Source organism: Marmota flaviventris, chromosome 18, assembly GCF_047511675.1.
Source record: "Marmota flaviventris isolate mMarFla1 chromosome 18, mMarFla1.hap1, whole genome shotgun sequence".
In the NCBI taxonomy this organism is placed as follows: Eukaryota; Metazoa; Chordata; class Mammalia; order Rodentia; family Sciuridae; genus Marmota; species Marmota flaviventris.
In genome coordinates, this window is record NC_092515.1 from 51,319,302 (window position 1) to 51,337,061 (window position 17,760).

Below are 17,760 nucleotides of genomic sequence, written 5' to 3' on the forward strand. Positions count from 1 at the left end.
GCTCTTCCTTCACGTGCAGAATCTAGAGGCCAGATTTGTTTTCTCTGCTCTCCCATTTTTATCGGGGCTTTACCTTTCCTTTGCCTTTAATGTCTCTTAAATGATCAAGTAGATTCTACTCTCTCAGATTTCTCTCAGCACCAGATTTCATCTTAGCAAGGCACTTCATCGCTTTGCTTTGAACATTTAAAGGGCCGCTAACAATAAAGCAGAACCCGAAGTTACCCCCCACCCCCAACCCCCGCCACAGCTTAGGCTACTGTTGTCAAATCGCCCATCAAGTTTTCCAGGTCACGTGGGATTCTTCAACTCAGGGGGGATTTCTGGATCCTCTGGCTCTCAGAACTGATGTTCTCTTCCCTTCCTCCACTACTTCTCATATAGGGCTAATTACTATACCAGTCTCATGGCTATTAGTAGCTTGACCAGCCGTTTAGGGCTTACCTTTCCACTTAGTTTTGCTATAGATGTTGATCATGGGTTCTTCTTGTTAGCTGAGGTGGTCTTTGTGTTTCATGAGGGTCGAGGGAGTTTTTAAACCATGCTGTAGCTGCTACTATCATCTTACCCAAAGCCTGGAATTGTTTTTTATGTATAGTGTAAGAAATCAAGTTCTTCTATTCTGAATCAATAAAAATCATCTCAGATTACTAAAAAAAGTTCATCTTTTTCTCACTGCTCTGCAGGATTATTTATGAAATATGTCAAATTCATATAAGTATAGGTCTGTTCTAGCTTTTCTGTGATATAATAATGATCTAATTTCTGACCTTGTACCAATACCACAGTATCCTAACATATTTAGACTTGTAGTGAGGATTGGAATCTGATAAAGGAAACAATCACTCTAGCTTTACATTAAGACCTAATAACCTCTTTTGCTTGTTTATTTGTTTGTTTGGTTGGTTGGGTTTTGGTACCAGGGATTGAACTCGGGGGCTCTTAACCACTGAGCCACATCCCCAGACCTTTTTTATTATTATTATTTTGACATGGGGTCTCACTAAGTTGCTTAGGGCCTCACTGAGTTGATGAGGCTGGCTTTGAACTCTGTCCTCCTGCCTCAGCCTCCTAAGTTGCTGGGATTGCTCCTACATCTAGCTAACCTCTTATATTTTTGCTCTTCAAAAGTATCTTGGCTATGTAGAAACTTATTCATCTTTCACTAGACTTATTTTTATGTTTCATACATTTGAAACCTCAAATGCTAAGTATTCAGGCTACCCATCACCGGAGGACCAATATTCCAAAGACAGATGTTGATAGGAAGGAAATCAGGTTTATTCAAGGCCAATCCCGAAGAAGATAAGAGGGGACAGCCTCAAAGCTTCATCTTCTGGACTCAAAGTTCTTAGGCTACTGGGAAGAGTTAGGGTAGCTAGTGAATAGCTAGTGAGACTGCAGCCTGGATGAGTTCTTCCTCTGCAAGGACATGTGTCATTTTCTAGAATATCACAATGGATTCCCACTTCCTGCTATTAGTTACTAAGGGAAGGTGTTACAAAGGCCATCTGGATTCTTGTGAACCTAAACAAAAATTTAGCAGTTAATATCTAAGTGAGGCTTCTCTTTAGCTAAAGAATTAGGGAGAGGTAAGGAGAATGAATAGTGAAGGTCAATTTCAAGGGAGCCCCTGTTAAATGTTATTATAAATTGTATCTTTACAAATTTCACTATTTATCACAAGCATATAGAAATACAGTTTGTATATACTACTCAAAATCCAATCATCTTATAAATTTAACTCATTAATAATGATTTCAAGCATAGATGTTTTAAATTTTCTGTACATGTAATAATATAATCTGAAAATAATTATAATTTTATTTCTTCCTTTCTAAACCTTTCCCTTCAATTTCTTTTTCACACTTTGTAGCACTATCTAGGATGTTCAGAACAATGCTGAACAGGATGGTGATAGAGAGTATCTTTCCTCTGTTACGGATCTTGAAAGCAACATTTTCAAAGTGTCATTGTTATTTGTTTTAGATTTTTTTTATAGATACTCCATATCAGATTAAGAATTTCCCCTTCATTCCTAGTTTTCTAGATTTTTTAATACATGAATGGATATTGAGTTTTATCAAATCCTTTTTCTGCACCAATTAAGATGCCTATGTGATTGTTCTCCTTTTAATCTGATTGATTGGTTTTTCTAAAGTTAAACCACCTTTGTGTTCATGGAATAAACCCAACTTCATGCTATTGTATGCCCTTTTTAATCCTGTTAGACTCAGATTTTACCAGGCATTTTATATCTATGTTTAGGAGAGAGTCTATCATTCAGTTTCTCTTTTTTCTTCTTGTTCCTGCTGAACTTTGGTATCAGTGTTATACTTGTTTGCATGGGTATTTTTCTTTGTGTTTTCTCCAGAAAAATTTGTGGAATACTACTAGGGTTCTTTCATCCTTGATTTTTTTGGTATAACTTACAAGGAAAACTTTATGATCCTGAAATTTCTTTAAGGAAAAAGAATTTCTTACTATTGATTCAATTTCTTTGATGGTTACAGGACTATGGAGGTTTTCTGTGTCTTCTTTGGGACTTTTTTTTAAAGTTATATTTGTACATTTGTCTATCTCATCTAATTTTATTGAAAAACCATATAAATTTTTATATCATGATCTTTTCTGTTTAACATCTACAACTTCAGTAATATCCTCTTTTATCCTATTTTTTTTCATTTAAAGCTCATTTTTTAAAAAAAAAAAACCTACTAATGATAAAACAAAATTTCAATTCTACAGATGTATAGGAAATAGTAAAAGTTTGCACAATCCCATTTCTCCCACCCGTACATAACCACCAGTGAAAATTGGGTATATATCCACACAACCTCTTTTCTATACCCACTAGACATATTATTCTCCACAAAAATGAATTTAAACTTTGTATGCATGTTTGGAACTTCCTTGGTTCCACTTACAATATCACCAGCACCTTTCATTTCAATGCCTATAGCGCTACTTCATCCTTTTTATGGCAACCTGATATGCCACTGAAGTGGGGAAAACTATAAGTTATTTAACCAACCTCCTAACTGCTGGTGCCTTTGAATTATTCTCCCTGTTTTGCTATTACAAGCAATACTCTTCGCTTCTTGTTTTGTTTTGCTATGGGTAACCATGAAGGAAGAGAAAGCCAGTCAAGGCAGAACACAGGGAGCTGTTCTGAGTTGACTGTACAAAGAAGGAGCCACCTGACCTCACACTCTGGCTTGTGCCATGGTCTCCATAAATGTCCTTCTGCAGAGAAGATCCAACACTTATTTTTTAGACTCAAAGATATTTCAGATATAGAAATACTAGGGCTAAAGAAAGCTAGAAAGGGGTATAGAGGAGGGCGAATGAGCTACGCAAATTCTGGCATTCGATTTCTCTTTCTCAACTTACTCCTGTTGAACTTTGGTATGAGAGTTCTGCTGGTTGGCATGGACTCAGTATTACCCTGGACTCAGGATCAGTGTGGACATTTTCATGTGAAGCACCATTTCTGCCACCAGCCTGCTGTGAGGACTTGGGCAGGTCCCTGGGTGGCAGGGAGTAGGTCAGACTTCCTGCAGGACAAGAGCCTCCATCTTCTCTTCCAGGGCACATTCTCATTCGAATTCCAGCCCCTGAAAGCTGGAGAAACCATTGGAAGACTAACTTTGCACCACTATGATCTGGGCTACTATCAATATGAGCTCAATTTGAAGGCCGTGCCAGCACCTCCTGAAAAACCTGTCCATTTCCAGACTGTTCTTGGCAGCAATCAAAGCATGTTCGTGAAGTTCACCAACTATACCCGGCTGAAAACAGAGTACTTCTGCAGGGTGAGCAGTCCCTTCTCTTGCCAGAAGTCTGGTTTCAAAAATAATGGTACTGTGCTATCATAGCAACCCCCACCTTGGAGGCCTGAATCTAGGCTGGAAAGTCCCAGCTTAGAAACAAATAGCACCAGGTTAGGCGCTTCCTTTACAGACTTTCTATCTTAACAAGCTGGGCTTATGGCAGGGTAGTCGATTCCTGTATCATGCTCAGGGGTCAATAAAGGGAGACAGTATCACTTGGTGGTCAGAAGTCTAGGGTGTAGACCAACAGACATGGATTTGAATCCTGACTTCACCACTTACTCATTGTATAAATCATTTACTTAAGCTCTCTAAGTCATAAATTGAGAGGACACCCCCTTAGTACATTTTTTTATTGCTGTAAGTGAATAGCTCTGGGTAATTATTTTTTAGAACTAAGATTAAACCCAGGGGTCCAGGGGTGATGCTTTACCACTGAGCTACCTCCCCAGTCCTTTTTATTTTTTATTTTGAGGCAGAGTCTCAGTAGGTTGCTTAGGGCCCTGCTAAGTTGCTTAGGCTGGCGTTGAACTTGCGATCCTCCTGCCTCAGCCTCCTGAGTCGCTAAGATCACAGGCATGTGCCACCAGGCCCAGCAAGACTGAGTAATTTCTAAATATAGGTTTATTCAGCCCATGATTCTGGGGACTGAGTGCTCCAGGTCAAGGGCCTGGGGCTGGTGAGGGCCTCTTGCTGGTGAGTATTCTCTGCAGTCAGTCCAGAGTTGGCATCCATGGTGAGAGAAGTGTGTCTAAGGTAAAGAGTCAAACTGGCTTTTCTAACAGTCTGTTGATCCATGATTGATCTAATCATCCATGAGAGCTGCCCTCAAGACCCATGTCCCACCTGGTCCCAAATCTTCCTATCTCTTAATGAGAATTAAATCTCAACATGAGTTTTGGTGGGACATTCAAACCATAGCAAACCCCAACTTCACAGGACTGCTATAAGTACTTTCAAATATGTATGCCATTTTCTTAGTGCCTACCCTTCAGTAAGGTCTCCACATATATTAGCTATTATAGCAATTGGAATATAGGTCCAAAGACTGAAACTCCAAATACAGCAAAATTGATGCTTTTTCCTTGCATAAATAATAGTCCAGGCATTAATAGTATGAGACAGAAGAATGGCAGTCCCATGACAACAGGTACCTAGACTCCTTCTATGCTGATATTCCATCTTCTGCAGAGAGTTGCTTTGATCCATATGGGCCAACATAGCTTACCAGGACATCAACATTCTAGTCAGCAACAAGGATACAGAAGGGGAGTTGCATACATAACTTCCACTAATATTCAATTGAACAAACCTTTACAGGACCACTCCTACCAACAAGAGGAACTAGGAAAAAATGGGCTTTTTGTGAAAATCAGGGATTCTGTGGCTATTGTCAACATGTATTTGATCAATTGTATCAGTCAAGAAAAGCTAGGCTATGCTGTAATAACCCTGAGATTTCAGTCGCTTAAAAGAACAGATTTGGGTTGAGGATATAGCTCAGTTGATAGAGTGCTTGCCTTGCATGCACAAGGCCTTGAGTTCAATCCACAGTACCACAAAAAAAAAAAAAAAAGGAACAGTTTCTTACTTATATTGACTTATACTATCATCTCATGAGTGTCTACAGGGGCTTTGGGGACCTAACTGAAAAACAACCACACTCTCAAATGTTTCCAGTTACAGAACCAGAGGGGTGAAAGACCCTGACAGGATTTGGGAGAGCAATTAAATGCTCTAGAGTGGAAGCGACACCTTTCACTTCCGCTCACAGATAATAGTCCAGAAGCAGTCCCACCCATTCACAAGGAGCCATAATGTATCATCTTCCATGTACATGGAAGGAAAGAAAAACCAGATATGGGGGAACAGCCACATCTGTTACCGGAGATGGGGACTTCTGAATCGGTGGTGGTAGGAATGGAATTGAGCCGAGTGAGCACAGACAGACACACAGGCAAGGCTTTCACTGGGGATGCAGCTGGAGGGAGACAGCCGTGATGGAGAGAGGGAAATCAGGCTGCTCTCCCAACAAAGAGAGATGTAAGCTTTTATTAATTTGGGGGGTGGACTAAAGTCCAGTAATTTTCTGCTGGCCAGGGGCAAGTTCCAAAAGATGTTTCTTCTTGCACAAGTCTTGGCCCACCAAGTGGTCATGGTCAACTTGTCCTGGGACCTGCTCAGTTACTCTTGGTGCTGGCACCATCACCCTGTGCTGAAGGACTTTAGGTGCTTGAACCGCTGCAGCCGCTGAAAGCACAGTGGTGCAGTAGGAAAAAAAAAAAAAACATATAACAGCTCCCACAGGCGACCAAGGTGTCAACATGCAGAGCTGAGTAGAATCTGACCCAAAAGTTCAGGCTGCACAGATGCCGAGCCTTTTCATCCTATTCCAGTCACCCATCAGATACCTGCAGGTCCAAGGGAAAAGTCAGTGTTTTCAGCAAAAACAGCCTTCAAGTCCCTGGAAAGTAACCTAGGCAACCGTTATCATCATAACCCACACATCAGAGACGGTATCTACAGTGAAGCTAGTGAGGAACTGATAACATATTGCCCATGTGTGACCTCCAGAATTAATGATTTTTAAGTTGACTAAGCACATTTAAAACTACAGGGTTTATTTAGAGTTTTCCTCATAACAGTTTCATCTTGTATAAACATTCTGCTTCTGTGGTTTTCTCAGGGTCTCATGAAAGGCCTTTTGAGAAGAGCACAAGGGTAGACAAGCAGCTTGCCACGCTACAAACGGTCAGAGTTTATCAGACCCCATGGGGGGGCTGTGTAACTAGGTTTTCACTGCTGCAAGCCAAAGACCTGACAAGAACAACTTAGAGAAGGAAAAATTTATTTGGGGCTCATAATTTCAGAGGTCTCAGTCCATAGATGGCCAACACCTTTGCTCTGGGCCCAAGGTAAAGCAGGACATCATGGTTGGAGGACATGGAGAAGGAAAGCAGCCCAGGACATGGTCACCAGGAAGCAAAAAAAGCAACTCTGCTCATCAGGAACAAAATATGTACCCCAAAGGCAGGTTCCCAGGGACTCACCCTGTCCAGCCACACCCTACCTGCCTACAGTTACCATCCAGTTTATCTATTCAAGGAGATTAATGCACTGATTAGGTTAAGACTCTTATAACCCAATAATTTCATCTCTGAATTGTCTTGCATTGTCTCATGTATAAGATTTGGGGACCCCTAATATCTAAACCAAAATAGTTTCATTGTCCCAGCCCTTTGTCCCAAAACATCCTGACTATCTCAGTGACTGCACCACCAACATGATCTAGTGTGTGTGTTAGAGCATGTCACTAAAGTCTCTTTACCTCCATTTTTTGGTAGCAAATAGGAATAATAATGGATATACCTACCCTGCAAAGATCTCTGCTCTATAGATTCTGAGGACACTGTTTTAGAGCCTGCCCATCGTCACACAAGCACTGTTTGTGAGTGGAGGGGTGGGGTGGACTGGAGTCCTGGGATGCTCTGTAGGATTCTCTGTGAGATGAGTTTGTTTCTTCCCCTTTCAGACAGACTGTTCAGACTTCCACACAGAGAGAGTTATCACCGCACCTCCAGGAGCCCAGGGGGGCACTGAAGTCAACGTGGAAGTCTTCTTTGAGCCCAGCCACCTGGGTGAGACCAAGTGCACCCTGATGCTGACATCACTTATGGGCGGGGAATATACCATCCCCCTCTTTGGAAAGGCCCTGTACCCCAAGCCCCAAGGCCCCTTCCTGATCCGAGCTGGCTGCAGCATAATCATCCCCTTCAAGAATGTCTTCTTCCACACGGTGTTCTTCTCCTACTCCCTGGACAGCCCAGCCTTCCTCGTCCGGGCTCTGGATTCTGTGCGGCCCAAGAAGATCAACAACATCACAGTTTTCTTTGAAGGAAACCCATCAGGCAGCAAAATCCCCATCACCACCAAGCTCACTGTGACCTGCCCTCCCAGCGAAGGCAATGAAACTGGAATTAAATGGGTCTATTATCTGAAGGGGATCACCCCTTAGTGACAGCCAGGATTCCCTGCATCAACCAAAAGCTATCTTCTCAGCCTGAAGAGTCACACATTGTTTTAGCATAATACAAAAAAAGAGAAGAAAACAGGAACTCTGAAGAGATTGTTCTCTTCATTTAATTATAGGGGCAGTTATTTCTGTATCTTATGTTTTCCAAATATAGACATGAAATAGATATTCCATATTAAACTCTATAGCCATATACTTGAAATAAGTAAATCCTTGCAATTCCCTGAATTTTGTTTCTTGGCATGTCCCACAGCTTAAACACTGTGTAATGATCTCTCTTTTAACAAGAAGACACTGTGTCACGCTCACGACCTTCTCTACATAGCACTTTGAAACGTCTGGCACCAGGACACTGCAGTTTCTTCTTAAAATGTAAAAGTCCATAGATTTGACTCTATTCTGATGTGATATTTTATTCTGCTTTCACATAAAAGTCAAAGAAACAACTCTTTTCAAAATGATGAGCAGACATCATGAAGGCAACCCAGGAATGCTCTCATTCACTTTTTCTCTTAGATTCCTCCAAATGCCACATCTGTGGCCTGCAGAAAGTTCTTGCTGGAAGTCAGGTCCTGGAGGATGGCTAACAGAGACCCAGTTTCCACACCCTTCCCCAGCCCTGGACACAGCAGCTAGCTCGAGGGCAGTGATTCTTCACCCATCTGCACATCAAGTCACTTAATTCTCACCCAGAATCCAATGCTCCCCAGATTCCAATTTAATTGGTCTGGGGAGACCCATGGGCATCTCTTTAAATATATGTAATTTGTACTGCAGAGTTGAGTGCCAGGGCTATAGAGAAAACATGCCCCCAACCATTTGTGCTACAACTGAGTCAGGAATCCCATCCAGGGGAAGGACCACATCCCAGTTAGATGTGTTGAAACTGAACTTATTTTGTATGCACATAAAGGGTAACCATCTAGGCCAGTGCCTTTCTCCAGCAATACTCTGGAAGCTCCACTTCCACCAAGCCCCAGAACACCTGCCTCAATCCAGAGACCTGGCTCCACAGCCACCTCTTCCCCAGGGCCTTGCATATGTTTTCCGGGGACCACCTACCTGTCAGTGTGCCATGTGTCGAAATAAAGATGGTTAGAGCCTGGCCCTGGACCATTCTTACTACTCCAGACACACACCTTTGACTAAGGGCCCTCTGCCTCCACCTCCTCCCCCTTCTCATTCCCTGCAGCCCACCTGCAAGAGAGGGTGGAGGTGTGAAAGCAGATGGCCACTTGGGGATGAATGCTCAAAAGAAGTGGGTCTCTAAAATGTCGCTGGACCACCACCAGCAGCACCTGGGAATTTATTAAAGATCCAAAATCTCGGTCCCCACCCCAGACTGACTTGAGTTATAAACTGAGGGGGTGCAGCCCAGCAATCTGTCTTATAATAAGCCCCTCTGCCTGTTGGAGATGGTATTTAGTGGGTGGACACTCTAATACTTTTATTTCACCTCCCCACAAGCCTAAGCCCAGCACATAATATGTGCAGCTGGTACCTATTAAGCATTTTCTAGAGTGCTTATAAACTTAGACCTATATACTTAATAAACAATTTATTGTTATAACCTCTAAATACACTATTAATAGGTCTAAAGACAAAGACCTAAATGACAGATTTTTCCCAGTGGTTAAGTAAGCAAAGACTACACTAACAAATAATCTGTATTTGCTAGTGAAAGAAGCATGATGACCAGCAAATACAGAGTTTGTAAAAAAAAAACAGTGGTTCTCCGGTTTCAATATTTATCAGAAGCATCTGGGCCTCATTCTCAGAGGGTCTAATTGGATAGGGCTACAGAATTTGCATTCCTAACCAGTTCCTGATGATACTATTCCTGCTTCTTGGAGAAGCAAACTGATCATCACAGCGCCAAAGCCCTGAGCCTCCTCATCACTTAGAATGGCCCATAGATGTGCTGCATAGTATCACCTGGAGACTTTCAGGAAGGCAAGACCTCAGGCCCCTCCCCAGGTCTACTGAGCTAAAAATCTGAATTTGGAGGGGGTCTTGTAGCTGAGAACCCTAATATAAGGTCACTTTGCCCAATCCACAGCCCTCTCTTTTCACTAGACCCCTATAGAGTGGCCTTACCAACTCTGCTTATGGGCTACTTTGTGAAAGCAGCCCTCCCCAGAACGGCCCTCCCACCAGTACCCATTCACCAGAGGTACTGAGGGGTAATTGGCCTAGCACCGCATTCTTCAAAAGGGGCACCTTTCAACAACTTCAAATGCAATACACTAACAGTTGCTGAAACTGAAGAAAATATGGAGGCAGTTGTGTGAACACTGAGGAGGCAAAGCCTGGTGACCTCCTCTGGCTTTTTTGACATGCTCCTTTGAGGCTGGAGGGCTCTCGACCACTACCCCAATCACTGGCTGCTACAGAAACTAGCTACTTCTGGTGTCACTGGCTCAGTGATAAAGCTTTCTGGTTTCAATCCCCAGTAACCCAATTTTTTTTAAATGGCAGTCTGCCTTCCAGTGGGCTAGGGGCAAAGCTCCCTCCCCACAGCCCTCAGCCGAGTGCATGATACATACTTCCCTACATACTTCCCAAACCTGCGTCAGCTCTCCCCAAACCATGGAGTCCGGAGTCCAAATCTTTCTGAGAGAGAGGAAGAAGTCCTCTCTCCCTGGAATCTAGAGCCCTACTCTGATCCCACATCAGCAAGAACCCCTTCCTGGCTGACTTGAGAATCAGTGCATTTCTCATACTTCCTTTGCCTCAAAAAAAATAAATAAATAAAACAGTTTTATATTGACAAAATAGCTCAACAGTGACCTGAGTAGAGCTTGGGGAAAATAAGCAATCTGACACAGCATGTAAAAGTTACATTTGACAGAGTATATATTCAGCAAAGCAGACCAGGAGGCTTCTAACTGGGAGACGATCAAAAGATGAAGGCAGGCAGGGTCAGGGTGCACTGTGCACAGAATAACTTATAAAGGAGACCCCCTGGCACTGCTCCACAGAGCCCCTGGTAAGTGTGACATGCTGTCTAGCCACTTCTTTTGAAGATATATGCCTAAAGTCAGAGGTGATAATATTATGACATTGGCAATGGCTGTGAGATCTCAAGAAATTAGATCACATTTCTTAGACTTTCAACTATGTTGCCCTGAAACTCTTGCTAAAATTACAGTGCTGTTGGAAAAACTGCTTTGATTAGGGTACCACTGGATGACACCACTACCATTTTATTACAAGTTATGTAATAACTTTTACATAACTTGGTAATAGCTGTTATTAATAGTTGTTAGAGAACTGTTACAGAGTCCATAATAATGACCAGGCCCCTCACAGATGCAGATGAGTCATGGTTGTGAGATGATGGTCAGCACATGGCCAGGCATGTCAGTATCCACAAATCCAGAAGAGACTGAGCACAGGAGGGCTAGCCAAAAGCCTCAGGGAAGGGAAAGACATGTATAGAAAACGAGGATGGGTCTTGGGCTTTATCCTCAATACCACTGTCAATGCAGTATGCATACATAACCTTAATTAGTTGGCCTCTCTAAGATATCAGAGAAAAGAAATCACTTCTTTTTAGGAACTTCTGACCTAGGTAGGACAAAGCATTGGTTTAGGTTTTGAATAAGAAACTGGTTTCTTAGCAACCTGACCCAGAATGTAATTTCAGAAGAGTTCCTTCTCGTTAAAAAAAAAAAAAATAAAGGAAAAAATCCATACCACTTCAGTTATTAAGACTCATATCACAGTATGACCCTTGGGAAATTCAGTTCACCTTTAATAAAAAGCCAAACCTAAATGCAAAGAAACAGATGAAATATTGTATGAGGTATGGGTCCAATGGGAATGAGACCATGTTGGAGAACAAACCCAAATCATCACCACTGATTTAAATTGTTTTCATTGTTTTGCATCAACATCATCAAGTCCTAAGGACACAAACTTTGCAAGACATTAGATGTCCCCAGCAGTACTGCTGGATATCAAGGTAAGAGGAGGAGACTACCAAGCAATACATTAACTGTGGAGATGAATCTATATAGGGGGGCAGTTTTCATATTGTTGATGCACCTACCTCCATTCATCAGATTGTGTTGGAAAAGTTTTGACACCTGTGAAAACGCCAACAGTAAGAGAAAACACATTTTCACAGGTTTTTCTAGATATAATTTCCCCATCCATGACTTACTGAGTTTCATATTAGCCCCCATGTTCATTTTTTATGGCCGCATAATAAATTACCATCAACTTAGCAGCTTAAAACAACACAGATTTGGGGCTGGGGCTGGGGCTCAGCAGTAGAGCTGAGTGAATACCTAGCATGTTCGAGGCGCTGGGTTCGAGCCTCAACACCACATAAAAATAAATAAATAAATAAAATTTTTTAAAAAAACACACACAGATTCCATGACTTAGGAGTCCAAATGGACTAAAACAGGTTCTCAGTTCAGGAACTCACAAGACTATAATCTAGGGACAGCTGGACCCTCATCTAAAGGCTCAGCCAGGGAAAGTTCTCGTTTCTAAGCTCCTTTAGAATGTTGGCAAATTCATTTCCTTGCTTTTACATGAAAGAAGTTCCCATTTTACCAGAAGAAAGAAATGGGGGTAGGGGAGAAAGGGAAGAAGGAAGGAAGGAAAGTAAGTTAATTAATTCCCATTTTCTTGGCAACTGATGAAAGAGGACTGCTCTCTGCAACTAGAGACCATTGTCCTTACCATCATAGGCAGTTCACAGCATGAGTGTTCACTCTCGAGGTTGGCAGGAGAACTTCTCTCCTACATCGATTTAACCCCTATAAGGACTCACCAAATTAGGTCAGGCCCACCCAAGATTATCAACCCCTTTAACAATACCAACTGACTAGGGACCTCAATTACATCTGAAAAACCCGCTCTGCTAAAGAACATAATTATGTGAGTGATATTTCACTGTATTTGCAAGACTTGTTCGCACTTAAGGGGGGGATTATTCAGGGAGTTTGATTATTTCAGGGAATTTGAATTCTGCCTATCATGGCCCCTCACTCATTGTGTTTCTGATCTATGAGTGGAAGGTAAAGCTCCATTTTCAAGATTGTCATAAAGCTTCATTGTATGTGCTTTTCACTGATTAAAGAGTACCAACATGCATCTAAAACTATTCATATTTAATACACATTGAACTCCATGGTGATCCATGGTGTCCACTTGTATTACTTAGTATTTTCTCTCAAATCAATTCAGCTGTTGGCCAGCTGTTGCTCTGTGGTGATCTAGTTTTTGTCCCCTCTGGAAGGCTACATTAAGAAATTTTGATGCATTTCCCCTATTATTGCATCTTTAATCACATCGTGGCCACAAATAGTAGGGTGTTTTGGGGAGGTTGTTTTTTTTTTTTTTCTATTTGTTTTTTAACTTCATCACATCGATGCAATTTCATTTCCACCATTTAGTGTAAAAGGACCTGCTCTCCAAGGGATCCATCTACACAGCTGCTCTCAGTGGCTGCTGTCTGTAACCCAGCCCTCCTGGTTCCCAAAGCATGTGAAATACAGTCTTGACTCCCAGATTGTGGGATGACAGCCGCTGGCGACACCTGAGATTTAAAGTTGGGAATCAAACCTAGGGCTCCACACATGCTAGGCAAGCACTCTGCCTCTGAGCTACATTCCCAGCCCTAGGTAGGTACCCTTTTTAATTAGGAAATTATTTTAATGTCTTGGGGTGGGGAACTCTTCAAACCCAAGATTTTGGGGCACGGGGAAGTCTCAAATGGAGAATTCAAGGTTTTCTTTAAGACGAATTGATTTGAAAGAAAATATTAAGTAACACAAGTGGACAGGATATGGGCAAAAAGACGATGGTGGGAAACGCTGGTGTCTGAGAAATTGACTGGTAAGTACTGAACAAACTACTGAATTCAACATGAATTATCCTAAGTCAGACTCGTTCGGTCTTACTAAGGTCTGCAGAAGCCCACTACGTGCCAAGCCCACTACGTGCGGGTAGTCAAACCTGTGCGATCTACGGTGGGAAAGCGCCTCTCAAACCACACAGGGTCCCGCGGGAGGCGTGGGCGGGGGAGAGGGTGGAGCCTGAGGGGCGTGGCCAATCCACCTGCGACCCGCGCGTGGGGGCGTGGCCGGAGAGGGGCGGGTCCTCGCGGCGGAAGGCGGATGTTGCTGCGGAGTCATGTGACCCGAGTAACATGGCCGCTGCCCAGTGAACGCTGCCGGTGCCTGGCGGGAGCTAGTCGCGTGAGCAGTTAGGCGGCCCGGGTCGGGTGTGGAAAAGTGGGCAGCGCGCGGCGGCTGAGCGAGGCAGACGGGCCCAGAGTGGTTGTGGTCCATGAGCCGGTGCCGGGGGCAGCGCGGAACCGCAGACTCCCCTGTCCCTGGTGCTGTGCCGGCAGCCACGGGCTAAGGAGTCTCGAGGCTTCGGAGCTCATCCCAAGCTTCCACTATGAATCCCGAGAAAGACTTCGCGCCGCTCACGCCCAACATCGTGCGTGCCCTCAATGACAAGCTGTACGAAAAGCGGAAGGTGGCTGCGCTGGAGATTGAAAAGTAAGAGCTATTGGGACCCCGCCCTGGCTATGCAGCCTCTGCTGCTCTGTTCCCCGGGGCTACTTCCCGCGCCTCTCAGCCAGTGATGCTTTCCCAGGTCTCAGGCTCATAGCGCAGTGCTAAAGAGCTGGAGATGTGAAGTCATGTCTGGGAATCCCAACTTTGATCCTGAAAGGCTGTGAAGAACTTGGGCCAAGTTCTTTAACCTCTTGGTGCCCAAAGGGCTTCTGTGAGAAGGATATGACATAATATGTAGTGCCTAGCACACTGCCTGGCACTTGGTGAGTCCTCAGTGTGGTCTCCATCAAAACCAGCCCATCTGAGTGGCCTCTGATCTGATGGGAGAAAAGGCAGATGTTGACCAGCCTGGTTTCTTACCTAGCTTCTAAGAAGTGAAGGGGACTGTTAAGTGCCCCAGTGAAGAAATCAGGTGGAAATCTCAGAGGATTGTTTATCTTCTGTCATATCACCTTTCTCTGCAGGTGGAAGTAGGGATAATTGTCCTTTCTTGCTTCTGCAGTTTTATTACATGTATGTGGAACCCTGACCTGACAATTTGCTTGTATGCCCATGTTCAAGGTGGGACATGTTTAAGTAGAAATGTCTTCTTGTTTTTATTTTTGTATTTTTTTCCAAGCCATATTTTAATGACAAAGTCAGGTGGGTGGCTGATTTCAGAACAGTGAAAAGAAACAGGCTGTGAAACTGGAAGAACATCAGTCTTAGAATTAGCAAAGATGGATTATAGTTTCGTCCTGTCCTGTAGGTAGCCACTGATCATGTGTAGTTATTCAAATTTAAATTATTAAAGATTAAATAAAAATTTTAAATTTATTTTTTCAATCATACTACCCACATCTGAAGTGTGCAGTAGCCACATGTAGCTATTGGCTACGGTATTGGACAGTGCAGATTAGAAAGCTCTTTCATCACTGCACAGTGCTACACTGGACAGCCTCAATCTAATATGTGGTTTGACACACATTCTTTGGCCTGGGACAGATTCCTCAACTCAGGGTATCTTGACCTCGGCACTGTGACATCTTGGGACAAGTAATTGTTGGTTGTAGGCTGTCCTGTGCTTTGTGGGATTTTTAGCAGTATCTCTGTCCTTTACCCACTAGATGCCAGTAGCACTCCATCAGTTGTAACAACCAAAATGGACTTAAGCCATTGCCAGATATTCCCTGAAGGTGCAAATTTGCCTCATTTGAGAACCACTGCCTTAATTGCTTTAGATTTTAGTTTTCTCCTAAAGGGTTTGAATTCTGATTTAAAAAAAAAAAAAAAAAAGACCCTCCCATTCAACTCTATACTATGTTCACTCTTGCTACTTCTCTCATCAGCTACCACTTTCTTGACTGCTTTCTTTTCTCCAGCTTTCTGTTTATCTCCTGGCTTTTCAATGCTACTAAGTCTTAATCAGAATTGCCATACTAAGTAGATGGACCCAATTATGATATATAGACATGATTCTGTGTCCATGGGCTTTGTTGACTTTTACATTGTACTGTGTGTTAGCCAGCTTTGCATTACAGAATTAAATACCTGAAGGTTTATTTTTATCTCACAGTTTTGGAGGCTTCATTCCTTGGTCATTTGGCACTCATACTTTTGGACCTGTGGTGAAGCAGCACATGACATCGGGGAGCATTTAATGGATCAGCATCATTTACCTCATGGCCAGGGCTTGATGAGGAAAAGGAGGGGCTAAATCCCACTGTCCCTTTCAAAGGCACACTTCAATGACTGGAAGATGTCCTAACAGGTCCCACTTCCTGAAGGTTCCACCACCTTCCAATAAAGCTAACCTGGAGACTGAATCTTAGTACGTGGGCCTTGAGACACTTAAGATTCAAATTGTAGCACACTGGCACCCGGTTTTGTCTATCACCCACTCAGCTTTTCAGGAATATCTGGTTTTATCCTAGCTTAAGCCATCCGTTAGGTCCCTGAATAGAGGTATTCATCTCAGCATTATTGCTGCTTCCAGCACAACGTACGTAAGTGCTCTCATTCCACAAGTGGTTCTTTAAGGGGTTTGTCTTTAATGGGGTTAATTTTGTATTAGACATTGCCCTCATTTTATGGAATTCAGAGAAATTCTCTACAGGCCTAGCTGGACTGTGAACTTCTTTAAGAGAAAGGACCTGTTTTATTTATCCTCAATGCTTAGCATGTGCCTAGTGGCATTTGATATTTGGTGTTCAAATGAATGAGCAGCCACACATTTTGGGTAGAGAAATAGCACTGCAGCCAAAGGACCTTGGCACTCAGGAGTGTGGCCTGCAAACAACAGCATCAGCAGCTTGTTAGGAAAAAACTCTAGCTTCCCTCCATCTAGAGTTACAGAATCAGACTCCACACTTACAGAATCCCTAGGTGATTATTGCACATATGAAAGTTTGAGAAGCACTGTCCTCAAAGATTGGCTGTTCTTTACATAGAATATTACATATTTGAATGTATTCCTCACTTGGCCTGGTCAAAGTGATCCTCTGCAAACACCCCATAAAAGAAAAGGCAGAATATTGGCAGTTGCTTGTGTAGTGTAGACAAGTCAGCTCACATGCTGCAGAAATGAAAGTGCTTAGTCTTGTTCTTAGGTAAGTGGCCCCTCTTAAGACACCTGTTTTCTTAAAAGGCTACATGGTATTGTGGTTAAGATCAGCCTGGAGCCCAACTCCTGGGGATAACCCTAAGCAAACAATTCACTTCTGCCTCAATGTCCTCCTCTGTAAAATGAGAACAATAATATTCATATTTGATTATATCAGCTAATCCTGTAAAGTGCTTAATGCAATACTAGGCACATTATAATTATTATGTAATAGTTTTAATCATTCATAGCATATATTATGTAATCATTTTCCATCAGTACTGCTCTTATCTGTCTTTAGATGGCGTAATAATGGCCCCCCAAAAAATGTCCTAATCCCCCAAACCTACGAATATGTGGTTTAAGATGGCAGGAGGAATTAAGGTTCCTAAAGAGATGACCTTAAAATATGGAGAGTGTGCTGGATTACACAGGTGGACCCACTGTAACCCTAAACCTCCATCAGCATGGGAGAGGGAAACAGGAGAGTGAAAGACTCAACCAGCCATCACTAGCTTGAAGATGGAAGGGGCCACCAGCCAAGGAATACAGACAGCTTTTAGAAGCTGGCAAGAAGGTGTGTTTTCTTGCAAAGCTTGTAGAAAGTAAAGCAGCCCAACCCACACCTATTTTTAGCTCATCAAGACTTGTAGTAAATTTGTATCCTAAACCACTAAGTTTGAGGTAATTGATCATAGTTGTGAACAGAAAACTAGTAAAACTCTACAGTCATTCTTTCTGGTAAATCTGTTCTGTAACCTTCACATC

The 17,760-nt window shown here is 42.8% G+C and overlaps 2 protein-coding genes across 4 annotated transcripts in view; both read left to right on the forward strand.

The window, feature by feature from the left end:
* Hydin (HYDIN axonemal central pair apparatus protein) overlaps nucleotides 1–7,848 on the forward strand; it is a 318,432-nt gene extending 310,584 nt beyond the window's left edge. Inside the window, exons 84-85 of the mRNA XM_027933192.3 lie at nucleotides 3,591–3,815; nucleotides 7,366–7,848. Coding sequence (XP_027788993.3) covers nucleotides 3,591–3,815; nucleotides 7,366–7,848 — 708 coding nt within the window. The remainder of the gene's footprint in view (nucleotides 1–3,590; nucleotides 3,816–7,365) is intronic.
* A 6,181-nt stretch (nucleotides 7,849–14,029) lies between these two features.
* Vac14 (VAC14 component of PIKFYVE complex) overlaps nucleotides 14,030–17,760 on the forward strand; it is a 108,812-nt gene continuing 105,081 nt past the window's right edge. For all 3 annotated transcript variants that reach the window (XM_027933036.3, XM_027933035.3, XM_027933037.3), the window contains exon 1: nucleotides 14,030–14,393. In XM_027933036.3, coding sequence (XP_027788837.1) covers nucleotides 14,290–14,393 — 104 coding nt within the window. In that variant the 5' untranslated portion in view covers nucleotides 14,030–14,289. The remainder of the gene's footprint in view (nucleotides 14,394–17,760) is intronic.